Source organism: Hemitrygon akajei, chromosome 15, assembly GCF_048418815.1.
Source record: "Hemitrygon akajei chromosome 15, sHemAka1.3, whole genome shotgun sequence".
Taxonomy (NCBI): Eukaryota; Metazoa; Chordata; class Chondrichthyes; order Myliobatiformes; family Dasyatidae; genus Hemitrygon; species Hemitrygon akajei.
In genome coordinates, this window is record NC_133138.1 from 49,125,318 (window position 1) to 49,140,901 (window position 15,584).

General features: G+C 38.7%; 1 protein-coding gene across 2 annotated transcripts in view; it reads right to left on the reverse strand.

Annotated features, from left to right (window-relative positions):
- Positions 1–591: 591 nt before the first annotated feature.
- The window catches only part of rufy1 (RUN and FYVE domain containing 1), a 33,218-nt gene continuing 18,225 nt past the window's right edge, over positions 592–15,584 (reverse strand). For both annotated transcript variants that reach the window (XM_073067544.1, XM_073067543.1), the window contains 7 exons: positions 13,958–14,055; positions 12,689–12,808; positions 9,726–9,855; positions 5,746–5,840; positions 3,042–3,090; positions 2,714–2,791; positions 592–1,378 (listed from right to left, as the gene is read on the reverse strand). In XM_073067544.1, the coding sequence (XP_072923645.1) occupies positions 1,235–1,378; positions 2,714–2,791; positions 3,042–3,090; positions 5,746–5,840; positions 9,726–9,855; positions 12,689–12,808; positions 13,958–14,055 (714 nt within the window). In that variant the 3' untranslated portion in view covers positions 592–1,234. The remainder of the gene's footprint in view (positions 1,379–2,713; positions 2,792–3,041; positions 3,091–5,745; positions 5,841–9,725; positions 9,856–12,688; positions 12,809–13,957; positions 14,056–15,584) is intronic.

Genomic DNA, 15,584 nt, shown 5'->3' on the forward strand with positions numbered 1-15,584 from the left:
ATTTTTTTTTTGTAATCTTCCTGGAGTTGTATAATACCTCTGTTGGAAAGAGTGTCATCAAGAACAATGTTCATTGGAACACTTAAATTACAGCATTAGGTGGGGGGAAAAAAGCATTTAACAATCTACTGGAAACTTAAATAAGGCAATGGTAATATTAAATTTTCACTAGTTAATTTTGGTAGATCAGGTTCTGGCGGGCATAGCTTTTTGGTGTATTTGTGCTAAAATAGGCTGTAACTGATTAATGCTCAGTGATTTTTGCTTATTTAATAATTAAAAGCCAGAGATAGGTTGTCAACATACTTTTTAACTAGTGCTGAAAACAAACATTTAAGGATACACAATTTATCTAAGGTTATGTTAGAACATTAAAACTAAGGGGACTAAATCCAATCATTATAGTGCAATATTAAGAATCTTGGATTGGTGAATTCAGTTCTTGATGTTGTCCAGTAATGTAAATGGACTTGAATTTAATGGAGACTTAATTTAAACCCTAAATGTAGTAGTTAATACATGTACAAAAGTAAAAATCAAAGCTCATCAACACTGATGGTTCACTATTTAGCCCACAATAGAGAACAGCTGTTTGCCAAATTCTTGATAATTTAATAGTTCTGCACAGTATAAAGCAGAGCTTAGTGAAAATGAAACTACTGAGCAAAGTCTTCACATTATACTTGGCCCATATTTAATACATTTAGGGGAAGAAAGTTAGTGGACTTGTATAAACCTTCCAGGATATAACTTTTCCAAAAAAACTTGCTATGGCTTGAACATCAGTTTGAACAGGACCAGATCACTTACACATCCTGTAAACAAGTCTCACACAGCATTAAAAGTAGTGAATGTCATTATTGACCAAAGGCACATACAGCCCTAAAAAATAGCTCTGAAATACAAATGTGCTGCAGACCTATAAAACCATTTTAACATTGTAACAATCATTACACGTGACATTCATTACCAGCGTGAAGAAAAGGGTACACAGGAATCCAATGTGAAATTTGGCATTCATCTTATCAGATTAATCATCAGATTAAAGTGACTTGTAAAGCAAAATGTTATTAGTAATATTCCAACCATTTAACACCACCCCTTTTGCCTGGAAAAATGAAAGTTTTAATTGTGACCTTCAGAAGTATTTGGCATTTAACTTAATGCCTTTACTGATGCAGTAGAGCTAAAATCAGCAAGCACCAATAGCTGGTACAATTCTGCTGTCATCTCTTCAGGAAGCATTTGAAGAACATCGCTGAAGTAGTAGTGTATGGCAACTGTCACAGACCCGCACAGGCTTTGGGTAAGAAGGAAGTGCCAATTCGTTACTGGAGCAGTTGTTGCAGAAGATATCACCACAGTTTCTGCAGTGATGCTAGGAAAGGGCAAGGAAGAATAGGTTTAGAAACCTTATTTGAACAATTTTAGACATTTACTACTATTGTTACTAATCATTCAGCAAATACTGCTGAGTTACATTATAAACACAGGTGAGAAAAAAGTTACAGCCCAAATCTATTCAGCTAACAACAAGGTTTGGGCCAAAAGCTTTGGCATATTTCACACGCATCCATCAAGAAAACTGGTCAATGGAAATGACAAGTAGAGATTTATCAGTAAGCCAGAAATGAACTTTAAACATTATGGCCCAAGTCTATTTAGTTAAGTCAGAGCAATCCAAAGTGATTCTTATTTCAATGGTAACACTTTTGCCCAAGTGCAGACAAACCAAGAATAAACTGGCACTTGACTGCATCACCTAGTATGTGTATAAATAAAAGATGCTACTTATCCAACATATAAAAAATACAACACCTTAGACATTCTCTCCACTCAAACTGGACAGAATACAAAAGTTACCATTAGGCTCAAACACAGCTTCAACAATAAGATTGTCTCTTGACCCCAGTCTACCTCATTATGGTCTGGCATCTTGTCTGCCTATATTGCACTTTCATTCTGAATGTTTTCCATTGTACTTCCTCAATGCCCTGTAGTAATGAAATGACTTCTATAGATGGCATGCAAAACTTTTTTGCACTGTACCTTAATAGATGAAAATAATAAACCAATTTACTACTATAAAGAATTATTTGTGGTACTATGGTATAACCGTAAGTGCTGCCATCAAGGTCCTTAAAGAAAATCTGAGTTTAAAAAGTGGGTTAAACAACAAGACATTAGGCTTAGGGCAGATGACCTAAAATATTACATTTAAAGTGTTTTAAAGGAATAAAGGTAAGGAGAACAGAGACATGCAAAAACAGTTCCAGTAATTAGGCCTTGGCGTAGCTAGCCAATAATGATGGAGCTATTAAATTCTAAGAAAATCAATAAACCAGAACCAGCAACTCAGAGTTCATAGTGGAAATTTTAAAGATAGGGAGTGCAAGACCATGGAAGGATGAAAACATGCCAATTTAAAACCAATTTTAAGTAAAACTGTACTCCAATGTAGCTAACATTATTTGAAGAAGGAGGACATCTCCGATATCCTGGAAAGGAAAGCCTCAATTTGGGAACAGATGTGGCAGAAACTAATGTAGCTACATAAGGTCAGAGAGAAGTGAGGAACATTGGTCAAAATTATACATCAGTACAAGAATGAAGGATATGAGCACATATGCAAGATCGAAAAGAAGAAACAATGTGGAAATGTAAAATGCAGATTGATGTTAAAGAATTGGTTGAGCATCCATGTCAGCAATACCTTCCTTCTGGAGATTGAGAATTCCTTCTCACACTGTTTGCAAGATGTTGCTTCATCATCTTTAAGCCAGGCATTTCCCTGTCAATAAACCAGATTTTTCCCATTATAGATTCAAGAAAGAATCACTTATATTAGCTATATTGTATTTTTAAAATGTTTTCCACTTAATTGATGTTACTGTTACTAAGAGGCACAAAGTAATTCTAAACAATCCTGAATTACCCCACATTCAAAACCAAGCTAAATAGTTCTGAACATAAAGAGGCTAAATACATCAAAAAATTATCCTTAACTGACCTGAAATTGAATACAATATTAGATCATATACCTTTAATGCTTTATTGACTTCCTTAATGTCCTCCATTTTCAGTTTTGATCTGGGGGGCAGAAATTGAATATCACCAATGTAAGACTGTTGGATCAGTTTATCAATATACTTGTGTCAAAGCTTTTGAAAAAAATTCTACAACTGAACTATGAAATACAGATTTAAACCTATTAAGTTACTCGCACAAAATGCTGGAGGAACTCAGGAGGCCAGGTAGCATCTATGTTTCATGCCAAAATCCTTCATCAGTACTGGAAAGGAAGGGGGTAGACGCCAGAATAAAAAGATTGGGAGAGGGGAAAGAGGATGAGCCAAAAAGTGATAGGTGATACCAGGTGAGTGGAAAAGTTAAAAAGCTGGAGAAGAAGGAACCTGTTAGGAGAATGGGAAGGAAGAGGGCCATAAGGGGGAGGTGATAGGCAGGTGAGAAGAGTTAAGAGGCCAGAATGGGGAATAGAAGAGGGAAAGGAGGGGAAATTACTGGAAGGAGAAATTCATGTTCATGCCATCAGGTTGGATGATACCTAGATAGAATATGAGGTGTTGATCCTCAACCCTTAACGTAGCTAAGGTCCAACATTTCAGAATGGGAATTAAAATGGTAGGCCACCATGAAATTCCGCTTTTGACAGATGGAACAGAATTGCGTGTCAAAGCAGTCCCCTAATTTACTTTGGATCCTACCAATGTAAAGGAAATCACATCAAAACACCAGATATGACCCCAAGAGATTTGCAGGTGAAGTGTTGCCTCACCTGGAACAATTGTTTGGGGCCCTGAATGGAAACAAGGGAGCAGCATTTTTGTCACTTGTAGGGATGTTTCAGGAGGGAGATTAGAGAGGAGGGATCATGGATGGAGTGATCTTTGCAGAAAGTGAAGAGTGGGAGGGGGGTGGGAGATGAAGATGTGTTTTGTGATAGGATCCCATTGAAGACTACAGAAACTGTAGAAGATGATGTGTTGGATGTGGACGCTTATGAGGTGCTAGGTAAGGACAAGAGAAACTCTATCCCTGTTAAGGCAGTGTGAAGATGGGGTGACTGCGGATGTCCAGAAAATGGAGGAGATACAGGTGAGGGCAGCATCAATGGAGGAAGAAGGGAAACCCCATTATTTGAAGAAGGAGGACATCTCCGATATCCTGGAAAAGAATGCCTCAATTTGGGAACAGATGTGGCAGAGACTAAGGAACTAAGAAAAGGGAAAAGCATTTTTAAAAGACGGTGGGAAGACGTATAGTCAAGATAGCCGTGGGAAATCGGTAGATTTATAAAAGATGTTGGTTGACAGTTTGTCTCCAGAGATGGAGAAAGAAAAATTGAGAAAGGGGAGGAGAATGTCAGAAATGGACCAAGTGAATTTAAGGGCACAGAGGAAGTTGGAGGCAAAGTTGATGAAATTGATGAGGTCTGCATGGGTGTATGAAGCAGTAGCAATGCAGTCCATCAGTGTATCGCAGGAACAGTTGGGGAGCATTACAAAGGAAGACTTAGAACATGGACTGTTCTAGGTAGCCAATAAAATGGCAGGCATAGCTGGGGCCTATGCAAGTGCCTATGGCTACCCCTTGAGTTTGGAGAAGGTGGAAGGAGCCAAAGGAGGAATTGTTGAGTGCGAGGACCAGTTCTGCCAGACCAAAAAGGGTGGTGGTGGAGAACTGGTTGGGTATCTTGTTGGGAAAGGAACAGAGAGCTTTAACACCTTTTTGATGCAGGTTAGAAGGATATCCGGGACCAGACATCCAGGATGAAAATGAGGTGGTCAGGGCCAAGGAATTGTAAATTGTTGAAATTGAGAGCATGTAAAGTGGTGCAAATTAATAGCAAGAGACTGAACCAAGGGGAATAGAGTGGAGTTGAGTTATGTGGACAGCAGTTCGGTGGTTCTTGGGTAGAAGGTGGAAATGAGCAGTGCAGGGTAAAGGAACTATGAGTTTGGTGGCAGTGGACATAAGTTCTCCAGAGCTGAGGTTAGTGATGGTTTCAGAGAGAATTTTATGATGGCCCGAAGTAGGGTTCTTTTCAAGAGGTAAGTAAGAGGAGGTGTCTGGAAGTTGCCATCTGGCCTCAGAGGTCACTCTGCCCCAATACAACAGTACCCCCTTTGTCTGAGAGTTTGACGGCAAGGTTGGGATTGGTGTGGAGAATGGAGGGCAATGTCTCCACCAATTCCAACCAATTTTTAAGTTGTTTAACATTTGTTCTTTTTTTTTACATTTGTTCACATTTTCAATATTGAGACATAATCAGTGCATTAGCCCCACCCTGGCCCCCTCCCAATACCACTGTCTGCCAACCAGAGACAGATCCATTTATTCCCATTCTGTGTGTTCTACCCAAGAACCAATTCTCAATCACGTCACGATGTTACCCCCCCCCCCCCCAATTACTTGTTAACCAACTTCCTACGTGCAACCCTATCAAAACTTTAAAATTCAAGTTAGTTTATGAAAAAACATTGATAAATCAAGAGATTTGGGGCAGTACAAGAAAATGGTATTGAAGTACCAGCCACTATTTTAATGAATAACAGAGCAATCTCAAAGGCAACATGGCCAACCAGAGATCATATTTAAGTTCTTATGTTTTCCTTAAACTTGCACTTAAAAACATTTAGCCAAACTTTAAATTTTCTAACTTGGGCATTTGTTTTCCCTTTATTTAAAATCCAGTAAGCATTGAGAATAAGAGCAGTGACATACTGACTAAGATGGAGTCCCATTTCTTGCAAGGCCTGTTCTTGTTCTTCACAGATCTTTTGCAGTTCTTTTTTTTCATCCTGCAATCTTTGCATTTCCTGTTATAAATGAGTGAACAATTTCACTTTCATTGAATGTGGGTTAGCTATGTAACTGGAGATACCAGGATACATTTCAAATCACCTATACATCACATTTGCACTATAATGTCCTATCAGGGCCACATCAAAACCGACACTTTAACCTCACAGTAAAGATGACTGGCTGTAAATGTTGATTGCTTGGCAACTGGCTCACCAATTTTCACTGACTGGAGCCCCAGTTCTTACACTCTCTTTAAACTCACTTGGTTCTGTTTCCCCGTGTTCCCTTGAAACTTTAATGGGCTTACAAGATGTTGGTGGTTATCATTTTTATAGAAAGCCAATTAACCTGCTCATCTGCTACCAATTGTGGTAGACGAGGTTATACTGTATAATATTGAAAAAGAGCCTCAAAGAAGCAATTTTGTAGACACTGCATGGCACTTCCTTGACTCTCAAACTCCAAAGTTAACAAGATGACAGGTAAACCTCTCTTCTAAATTACAATGGAATGGGAACATAAAATAAAAATACAACTGCAATTGGAAGGCTGATGACTATTTATAGAAAATATGGCTACAATATTGTGTCATTTGGAAAGAAACAGCTTGGTCCAATTAGACCTATGAAATGCACATGGTATCTGGCACCAATTAGCCATTCTATAAAAAATATGAAGGTATCCAATTTATATAAAAAGACAACCTTTGTTTTCATGATGCACCCAGTAAGCGACTTCACATTTTGTTCAATTTGTTTAACATACAATTTTTCTTCAATTCCCTTCAACAGAAGGACTCTAAAATTGGTTTTGATATTTAATGTTATCAACACATGAGTAGAGAAAGTTAATAAATGTGGATAATTAATTTCTTGAAAAGAGTTAGGACTGGAGTTACACGCTGACTTCAGATCTTTGCGGAAATGGAACCCGTTCTCGGGGTTTCAGGTCTGGCTGTTGTTCAGCACGCCAAGGGTTAAGCCTGAGAATCCGGCTTGGATTTGAAGCCTAAGATCTCGGGGCTCTGGAGAAGGGCGGATCGAGGGTCAATGTCACGGCAGGAGACCCGTGTGTCGTCTGGGAAGTTGGCATATCTGCTACGTGTCCAAATAGACAATAGGTGCAGAAGTAGACCATTTGGCCCTTCGAGCCTGCACCGCCATTTTGAGATCATGGCTGATCAACTACTATCAATACCCGGTTCCTGCCTTGTCCCCATATCCCTTCATTCCCCTATCCATAAGATACCTATCTAGCTCCTTCTTGAAAGCATCCAGAGAACTGGCCTCCACTACCTTCCGAGGCAGTGCATTCCAGACCCCCACAACTCTCTGGGAGAAGTTTTTCCTTAACTCTGTCCTAAATGACCTACCCCTTATTCTCAAACCATGCCCTCTGGTACTGGACTCTCCCAGTATCTGGAACATATTTCCTACCTCTATCTTGTCCAATCCCTTAATAATCTTATATGTTTCAATCAGATCCCTTCTCAATCTCCTTAATTCCAGCGTGTACAAGCCCAGTCTCTCTAACCTCTCTGCGTAAGACAGTCCAGACATCCCAGGAATTAACCTCGTGAATCTACGCTGCACTTCCTCTACAGCCAGGATGTCCTTCCTTAACCCTGGAGACCAAAACTGTACACAATACTCCAGGTGTGGTCTCACCAGGGCTCTGTACAAATGCAAGAGGATTTCCTTGCTCTTGTACTCAATTCCCTTTGTAATAAAGGCCAACATTCCATTAGCCTTCTTCACTGCCTGCTGCACTTGCTCATTCACCTTCAGTGACTGATGAACAAGGACTCCTAGATCTCTTTGTATTTCTCCCTTATCTAACTCTATACCATTCAGATAATAATCTGCCTTCCTGTTCTTAGTCCCAAAGTGGATAACCTCACACTTATTCACATTAAACGTCATCTGCCAAGTATCTGCCCACTCACCCAGCCTATCCAAGTCACCCTGAATTCTCCTAACATCCTCATCACATGTCACACTGCCACCCAGCTTAGTATCAGCAGCAAATTTGCTGATGTTATTTTCAATGTCTTCATCCAAATCATTGACGTAAATTGTAAACAGCTGTGGTCCCAATACCGAGCCCTGTGGCACCCCACTAGTCATCACCTGCCATTCTGAGAAACACCCATTCACCGCTACCCTTTGCTTTCTATCTGCCAACCAGTTTTCTATCCATGTCAATGTCTTCCCCCCGATGCCCTGAGCTTTGATTTTACCCACCAATCTCCTATGTGGGATCTTTGAGATCTTTGGGAACAGAGCTCAGAAAAAGCAATGTAACAGATTTTTAACATCGTAAACCAGAGAGATGTTTGTTATGTCTCCCCGGTAGCTGGTGAAAAACGGAGACCCCTCCTTCTCCCTTATTAGGGAGAGAGAGAGAGAGCCTGTGGTATGTTGAATGTCCGATGAAACGCGAAGTGTTTGAGGTGACTGCAAGTCTATGTCTTTGTTATTGCTTTGCTCACCTTTGAGTGCTTGGTGGCGGTGCTGAAGCTTGCTTTTTTTTTTGCCGGGGGGGGAGTAGTTGCTCACTGCCGCTAAGCACGGGAGGGAGAGGAGTTGGGGGGTACCTTGGGGTTCCTACGTTTAACTGTCATTCATTCTTTACAATGAATGTTTACAAAGAAAAAGCATTTCAGGATGTATATTAAATTGGACCTTTGAACCTCATTCACAATTGATATCTATGATCTCCTCAATGATTTTTTACATTATTCACAGTATAGCTGAAGTTAAAGATTAGGATAAAATTTCAGGATTAAAATTATTGAAATTATCCAAGGAATCCATAAAGGAAAAGCAAGATTGACAGAAAAAAAGCAAAAAGTGGCATCATAATGCTATGTAAATTCCAGAGTTAATTCAGTAGGAAAACAAACGTACAAACTCTCAACAAGTACTGCACAATTTTGGCTATCCAAATGGAACAAATACAGAGATAAATTATGTTCACAGTTTTCTTGTCCAGATAATGATAAAAATCCACTGTAAGAAACTTTGCTGTGCAATAAATAGCAAGTACAACTTCTGTTTGCAGAAATGCACTTCATTTACATTTGTCCAGAAAAGCAGATGTAGAACTACTGATACAAAACTTATCTGGTGAAACAATGCCAGCAAACATCAAGAGTCAAAATAACCTTATTCTTTTCTCTAATTAGTTCCCCACCAACCTTCCTCTCTGATCAGTGTAAATTCTAACAACTCTTTGGATAGATGGGAAACATTCCCTCAGGGCTTGCTAGTGAAATCATCAGTACGTTTTGAAAGAACCCCAAGATTTTCCTCTGGTTCTGAAATGGAATTCTGTGCAGAGTTCACATGTTCTGTGGCTGCGTGGGCTTTCTCCCACTTCCAAACAGCATGGAATGGTAAGGTAATTGGCCACTGTAACTGTTTCTGGAATGTAGCTGTAGGTGAGTCTTAGAAAGAAGACTGGGTGGGCATGCAAAGGATTAGTACAAATGGGCAATCACAAAGAAATCTGCAGATGCTGAAAATTCAAGCAAGACACACAAAATGCTGGTGGAACGCAGCAGGCCAGGCAGCATCTATAGGAAGAAGTACAGTTGACGTTTCGGGCCGACACCCTTCGTCAGGACTAACTGAAGGGTCTCGGCCCGAAACGTCGACTGTACTTCTTCTTATAGATGCTGCCTGGCCTGCTGTGTTCCACCAGCATTTTGTGTGTGTTGCACAAATGGGCAATGATGGTTTGAAAGGTCCATTCCTATACTGCATGACTCATGACAGTAAACATGTACCAGTTTCTTGAGTCTTCAATACATTTCGCAATTCTTTGATTTTCTCTCTCAAAAGGCTAGTTTTCCAAAACACTTATTGCTGTCTTAAAACAGGAAATTGCACATTTACCTTCTCCAACCCTGACCTTTGCTGCAACTGGGTTTTTAATTGGGATGTTGCATCTCTCTCTTGTTGCAGTTGCAGCTGAAGACTTTGTCTCTGTTCCTTCTCTGCTTTAAGTTCAGAATCCAAAATAGATCTACAGATTTTAAAAAACATTGTAGTTAAGCATTCTAGAATTTAGTTCCCTTGCAATTTTCAGTACAAGATATTGATAAAGCAGCCTGCTTTCATAATTTATACTTCAGCATTAAATCAGAAAGCAGCCAATCAGACACCAAATTTAAGGAAGTATTTTATCAATAGCAATATTGATATTCATCCTGAGACACTTCCTCTAAAACAGTACTTGGAATCAATTTAGTTGCTCCATACTGCTGTAATGCCCTGGTTATAATTTTTACTGCTAAGCTGTAAGTATTTCATTTGAGCAGTTCTGTAATGGCAGTCTGTTCTGCTTTCAGCCTGTTTGGGTTTGAGCTGAGATAAGGGGCTTTGTTGTTCATCTTAGGAATGTGGTGTCAGCCAGTCAGGATGCTGGAATTGGGAGAAGGTCTAGAGAATGCTGGGCGGAGATATTTTGTGAGGGTCACTGCTGTGGGTTGAGGTCTTTTTCTGGTGAGAGCTAGGAGAAGACGAGAAGGAAGATGGCTAAAGATGCCATCCCTGTTGCACAAGGTGCTTTGTGTAGACGAATGGCTTCAAGGAGGACCAATACTCCCATGGGAGACCTGTTTGTTCCGAGATGAATTTTGAGTGACATTTGGAAGGTGGTATGCACGTTCATGTAGACCAAGGGATCAGCGTGTGAGTTACAGACAGCTTAAAGATGAGCTCCAACTTATGTGCACATTTGACTGTTTAATTATAATGGGCCCCTTTTGTTGTTTTCTTTAACAACTCTTTGGTTAAGTTAACGTTCATAAACATACTTTATAATTGTATGCAGGGTATGATATGTTATTTCTTGCCAACAGGTGACTGCAGGGGGCAATAAAATCACACAACATTCACACAAACCGAGGTTTGGGTGGGCGAGACATCCTAACTTTACAGTTTGGGATACATCCCAGACATACGGAGCCTGAAAAAGGCAGGTTTCTCACCGCAAAGTCCAGTGTCTGTAAGTGAGGGGCCAATGAGCTGCATTTCCAGAGATACCTAGTAAAAGGGATTTCACTGTCCTGAAAGTACTGTTGGGAACAACCAATTCTTGCCTGTTTTCTTCTCACAGATCCAAGACAACATAATTTAGGAAAGTTATATGAAATTTCATCCCAAGTGAAAATATCTCAAAGAAAGTGATAAACCTCAGGATGACAAGACACTGAAATGGAAGGGAAATATGGAATTCAATGCAGAGACATAAAGCATTATTGGGAATATTTAAATTAAACCAGAGGTTAATAAGTTCTTATTTAGTAAGGGTGTCAAAGGTTACGAGAAGAAGGGGTTGAGAGAAAAAAATAAATCAATTGTAATCAAATGGCAGAACAGACTCAATGGACCAAATAACCTTAATTCTGTTCCAATGAACAGCAAAGTGCACGTTTAGTTACAGAAATGCATGAAAGCTCTATCAGTTCATCCTGTGAGCTGCAGAAACCTCAATTCGCCTTTAGTAATCTTCCACATCTCTCTTTAGTGTTGAAATCTTTTTCTTGCTATCATGTAGCAATGTTCTGCCAAGTTACAAATACATATTAAACCAATGAATAAGTAGTATTACTGTATCAAAGTACCTTACACTTCAAAGCCTTTATGAGATCGTTGAAATTTTTCAAGGGGTCAGCCTTTAAAGATAACCTTTTGTGCAAATTTCAAAAACAAAGATTTCTCTGATGCTGTTACATTGACTGTTACTTCTCACTAGGAAGTCAACCAAGATGATTGTTAATATTTCCAACTGCCTCTAATTCAGTATACTATTTTCACTTAAAACCCAAAGAAAACAGTTAATCCTTTCAAAAGTGTGTGCGTCTGTGTCTGTGTGTGTAATATATATCTTAGGAATGAAGTGCTGGCATTGGAGAGGGTCCAGAGGAGGTTCACAAGGATAATTCCAGGAATGAAAGGGTTATCATACGAGAAATGTTTGATGGCTCTGGGTCTGTACTCACTGGACTTCAGAAGGATGAGGGGAGATCTCATTGAAACCTTTCAAATGTTGAAAGACCTAGATAGAGTAGATGTGGAAAGGATGTTTCCCATGGTGGGAGAGTCTAGGACAAAAGGGCACAGCCTCAGGTTACAGGAGCGCCTTTTCAAAACAGAAATGCGGAGAAATGTCTTTAGCCAAAGGCTGGTGAATTTGTGGAATTTGTTGCCACATGCAGCTGTGGAGGCCAGGTTGTTGGGTGTATTTAAAGCAGAGACTGATAACTTCTTGATTGGACATGGCATCAAAGGTTACTGGGAGAAGGCCGGGAACTGGACTTAAGGAGGAGAGAAAAAGAAAGGATCAGCCATGATTGAATGGCAAGCAAACTCAATGGGCCAGATGGCCTAATTCTGTTCCTATGTCTTATGGTCTTACGGAATGCTAAAAGGCCATTTGTAAGCCAAAATTCTCTGACCAAACTTAGTCATTGCTCTCAACACTTTGGTCTCCAATATCAAGGAAATCTAAACAACTATGCACTTCTACTTAACAACTCTCAGCACTTTCCAGTGGCATAATGATCTTAACTTCCTGGTTTCACCACAAGAAAGTAACCTATTTGTTCAAGTTAACAATTCAAGCTCTTTTTAATAAAAGTCTGTGCTCACTGATTCTTCATTTTTTAACATCAATCTGCTTCACTCATCTATTTATTGCTCCTTTCATTTATTAAATTATAAACTAAATTGTTGCACCTATAAGTTTTATGCTTCTTTCTCAGATATTCCATTTGTTGTCACTATTGAAATCATGTTTTAGTTATTAGTGCAATCTTCATTTATTTATTAAATCTACTGTTCTGATTCCTTACCGTTGTTTGTCCAGTTCACCAAGTTGCTGCTGGAGACTCTCAATCTTGCTAACAAATTCCTGTTTAATCCGTCCATTTTTTTCTTCTGCTGACTTTCTGGCTCTTTCAGACTGTTGCAATCTAAGATTTAACAAAGCAATTCTAACAAGTACATAGATTAGGAGGTATAATAAACATTGTCCTTCTTGCACTGAACTAATTGAAAAATAATTCAGTAATAATTAACTAGCAACATAAGAATTAGCTCCTGTTCAAAGCAATAATGCTGTTTTGACTTCCCACCAACTGTTTGCTTTTGATATGGTTCCTTCAGCATTCCTTTGTTGTGCATGAATTGAAAGATCAAAGTATATATACGTCACCATATAATACCCTGAGATTCTTTTCTTGCAAGTGTGAACAGTAGAACAGAGAAATACAACAGAATCAATGATAAAACTACACACAAAGATGACAAACAGCCAAGGTGAAAAAGAAGATGCACTGTGCAAATAAAATAAAAAAATAATACTGAGAATGAGTTGTAGAGACCTTGAAAGTGAATCCACAAGTCATGGAATGGTTCAGAGTGTAGAAGTGGAAGTTTCCACACTGTTTCAGGAGCCTGATTGTTAAAGGATAATAGCTGTTTCTGAACATAACTTCAGTTTCTTGTACCCAGTCACTCACCACTACTGCGTTAACTCAGCTCATGAAATTCACAAGACTAATTGGGAAAAGTGATTAAGTTCCCTTCTTCCTTCAATATATTAGCTAATGCCTACTCCTCAAACTCATCAACAGGACAGCTTCAGACAAGCAATCAATGGATGGAAGGGTAGATGTTGGTGAAGATGTAAAGGAAAGGTTATAAATAGTCAAACTGCTAAACAAAAGTAGATTTCAAAACAATATATTCCATTAAGTTTAGAGACAGATGATCAATGTTTGATCTCCAATGGACTGAAAAAACTGAAATAGAACATCATCATGGTACATCAAACACCAGGACCCCAAATTGTTATCCCAGTGATTAACAAGGGAATTGCAATTCTCAACAAACGTTATTTAGCAACTTCTAAGCAAATGTGCTAAAAATTAATACTGGAATATTCTATTTTACAGAATATCATTTCCAAATATTCAACAAGTCAAGAAACAGTACCAAATATACTATTAAATGTTTTGATCAATTCCTTGTCATGATGGAGAAATCAGCAGTAAGTTGTTCGAAGTATAAATATACCCATATTACTAGTTCGATACAAAGTATTCCATACTTAACTGTACCTTTCTTCCATTTGTTTTGTGGCACTGATCATCTGGTTAGTCTTTTGCTCCAAAGAGTTTATCATTTCTGTCTTCTGCTGCACTGTCCCATCAGAGTTCTACATGATTTACCAAAGGAATAAATTATCACACATTCTATGATACTTTCAAATTAACATAGAGGTTTGCCAGCTTTTAAATCCTTAACTACTTTGATGCAACATTCAATAATGTATCATCTCCCAATTTTTCAAAATCTATTTCTGATCTACTTTTAATGCTTCCTTTTACCATTCTTGCAAAACAATTCAGATTGTGTTAAACTATTGTCAGTTCTGAAGGCAAAATAATGCAGCTCAGTATCTGTTTTTTTTTTGCTGGAATTGATGCTTCTTTGATTTCCTATCTTAGATCACTAAATTTGTTGATGCAATTTCTCAATCCTGAATGGAGCTCAGGAAATCCATTGCCTGTCCCTTGATCAGGAAATATAAATCACGCTCAATATGCTTTTTCTTCCAAATAATTTGGCTTTATGGCTATAGCTTTAAATAGATCCTTAAAGAATTTCCCACTCTGGATCAATAAAGTATTTATTATTATTATTATTAATAACCCTAACTTTAAAGTTACCCTCGCATTGAAGGCAGGCCAAAGGTTAATTCCAGGGACAGATGATTAATTTTTGAACTGCCTTCAAAGGTTTGGGCAGATTGGGCCTCTATCTATTGAAATTTAGAAGAATAAGAACCATTTTCATTGAAGTGAAAGACTTTAAAAATGTAGATTGGGAGGTGCTTGATATGTTGTTTGGATACTTCACCAATAAAGTGAATAAACAGCTGAAAGCATAGTTGTTAATTTAAGACATATTTGAAGGCGTTGAACACAAAGACATGAATCTGGAAATTCTCTACTACAGAGTTGCAGCAGGTGAATCAAGAACTATACAGGTGGCCCCCGTTTTTCGAACGCTCGCTTTACGACAACTTGCTGTTACGGAAGACAGCGTACATTGGTACCTGTTTTCGCTAACCAAAGAGGATTTTCGCTTTTATGAAAACAACACCTGCTTTATACTTGTGTTTACCCGAGACTACCATGACCGTGAAGCCTTGTGCGGGCAGTTGTTAGCGTATGCGTGTACGTGCTGATTTTTTTCTCCAAATCGATTTTGGCTCGCTGCTTTCCCGATTCTGATAAGTGAAACTACACCGTACATACAATATTTCTACTTTATATAGGCTGTATATTTGTCATATCATTCCTGCTTTTACTATATTTTAGGTTTTATGTGTTATTTGGTAGGTTATTTTTTTGGGTCTGGGAAAGCTCAAAAATTTTTCCCATATAAATTAATGGTAATTGCTTCTTTGCTTTACGACATTTCGGATTACGAACAGTTTCATAGGAACACTCTTTCTTCAGATAGCGGGGGAAACCTGTACTGAAAACTGAGGACGACAGGTTTCGACTTTTATAGGAAAGTTCCAAGAATAAGGGAGAAAAGGCACAAAAGTAGGGCCAAGGCCAAGATCCAATCAGCCATGATTTGATTATGTGGTAGATCAGACTCAAGGGCTACACACTATTCCTACATCTATTTCTTTCATTCTATGATAGATGGTGTTGGAAGCAGCATCTCCAA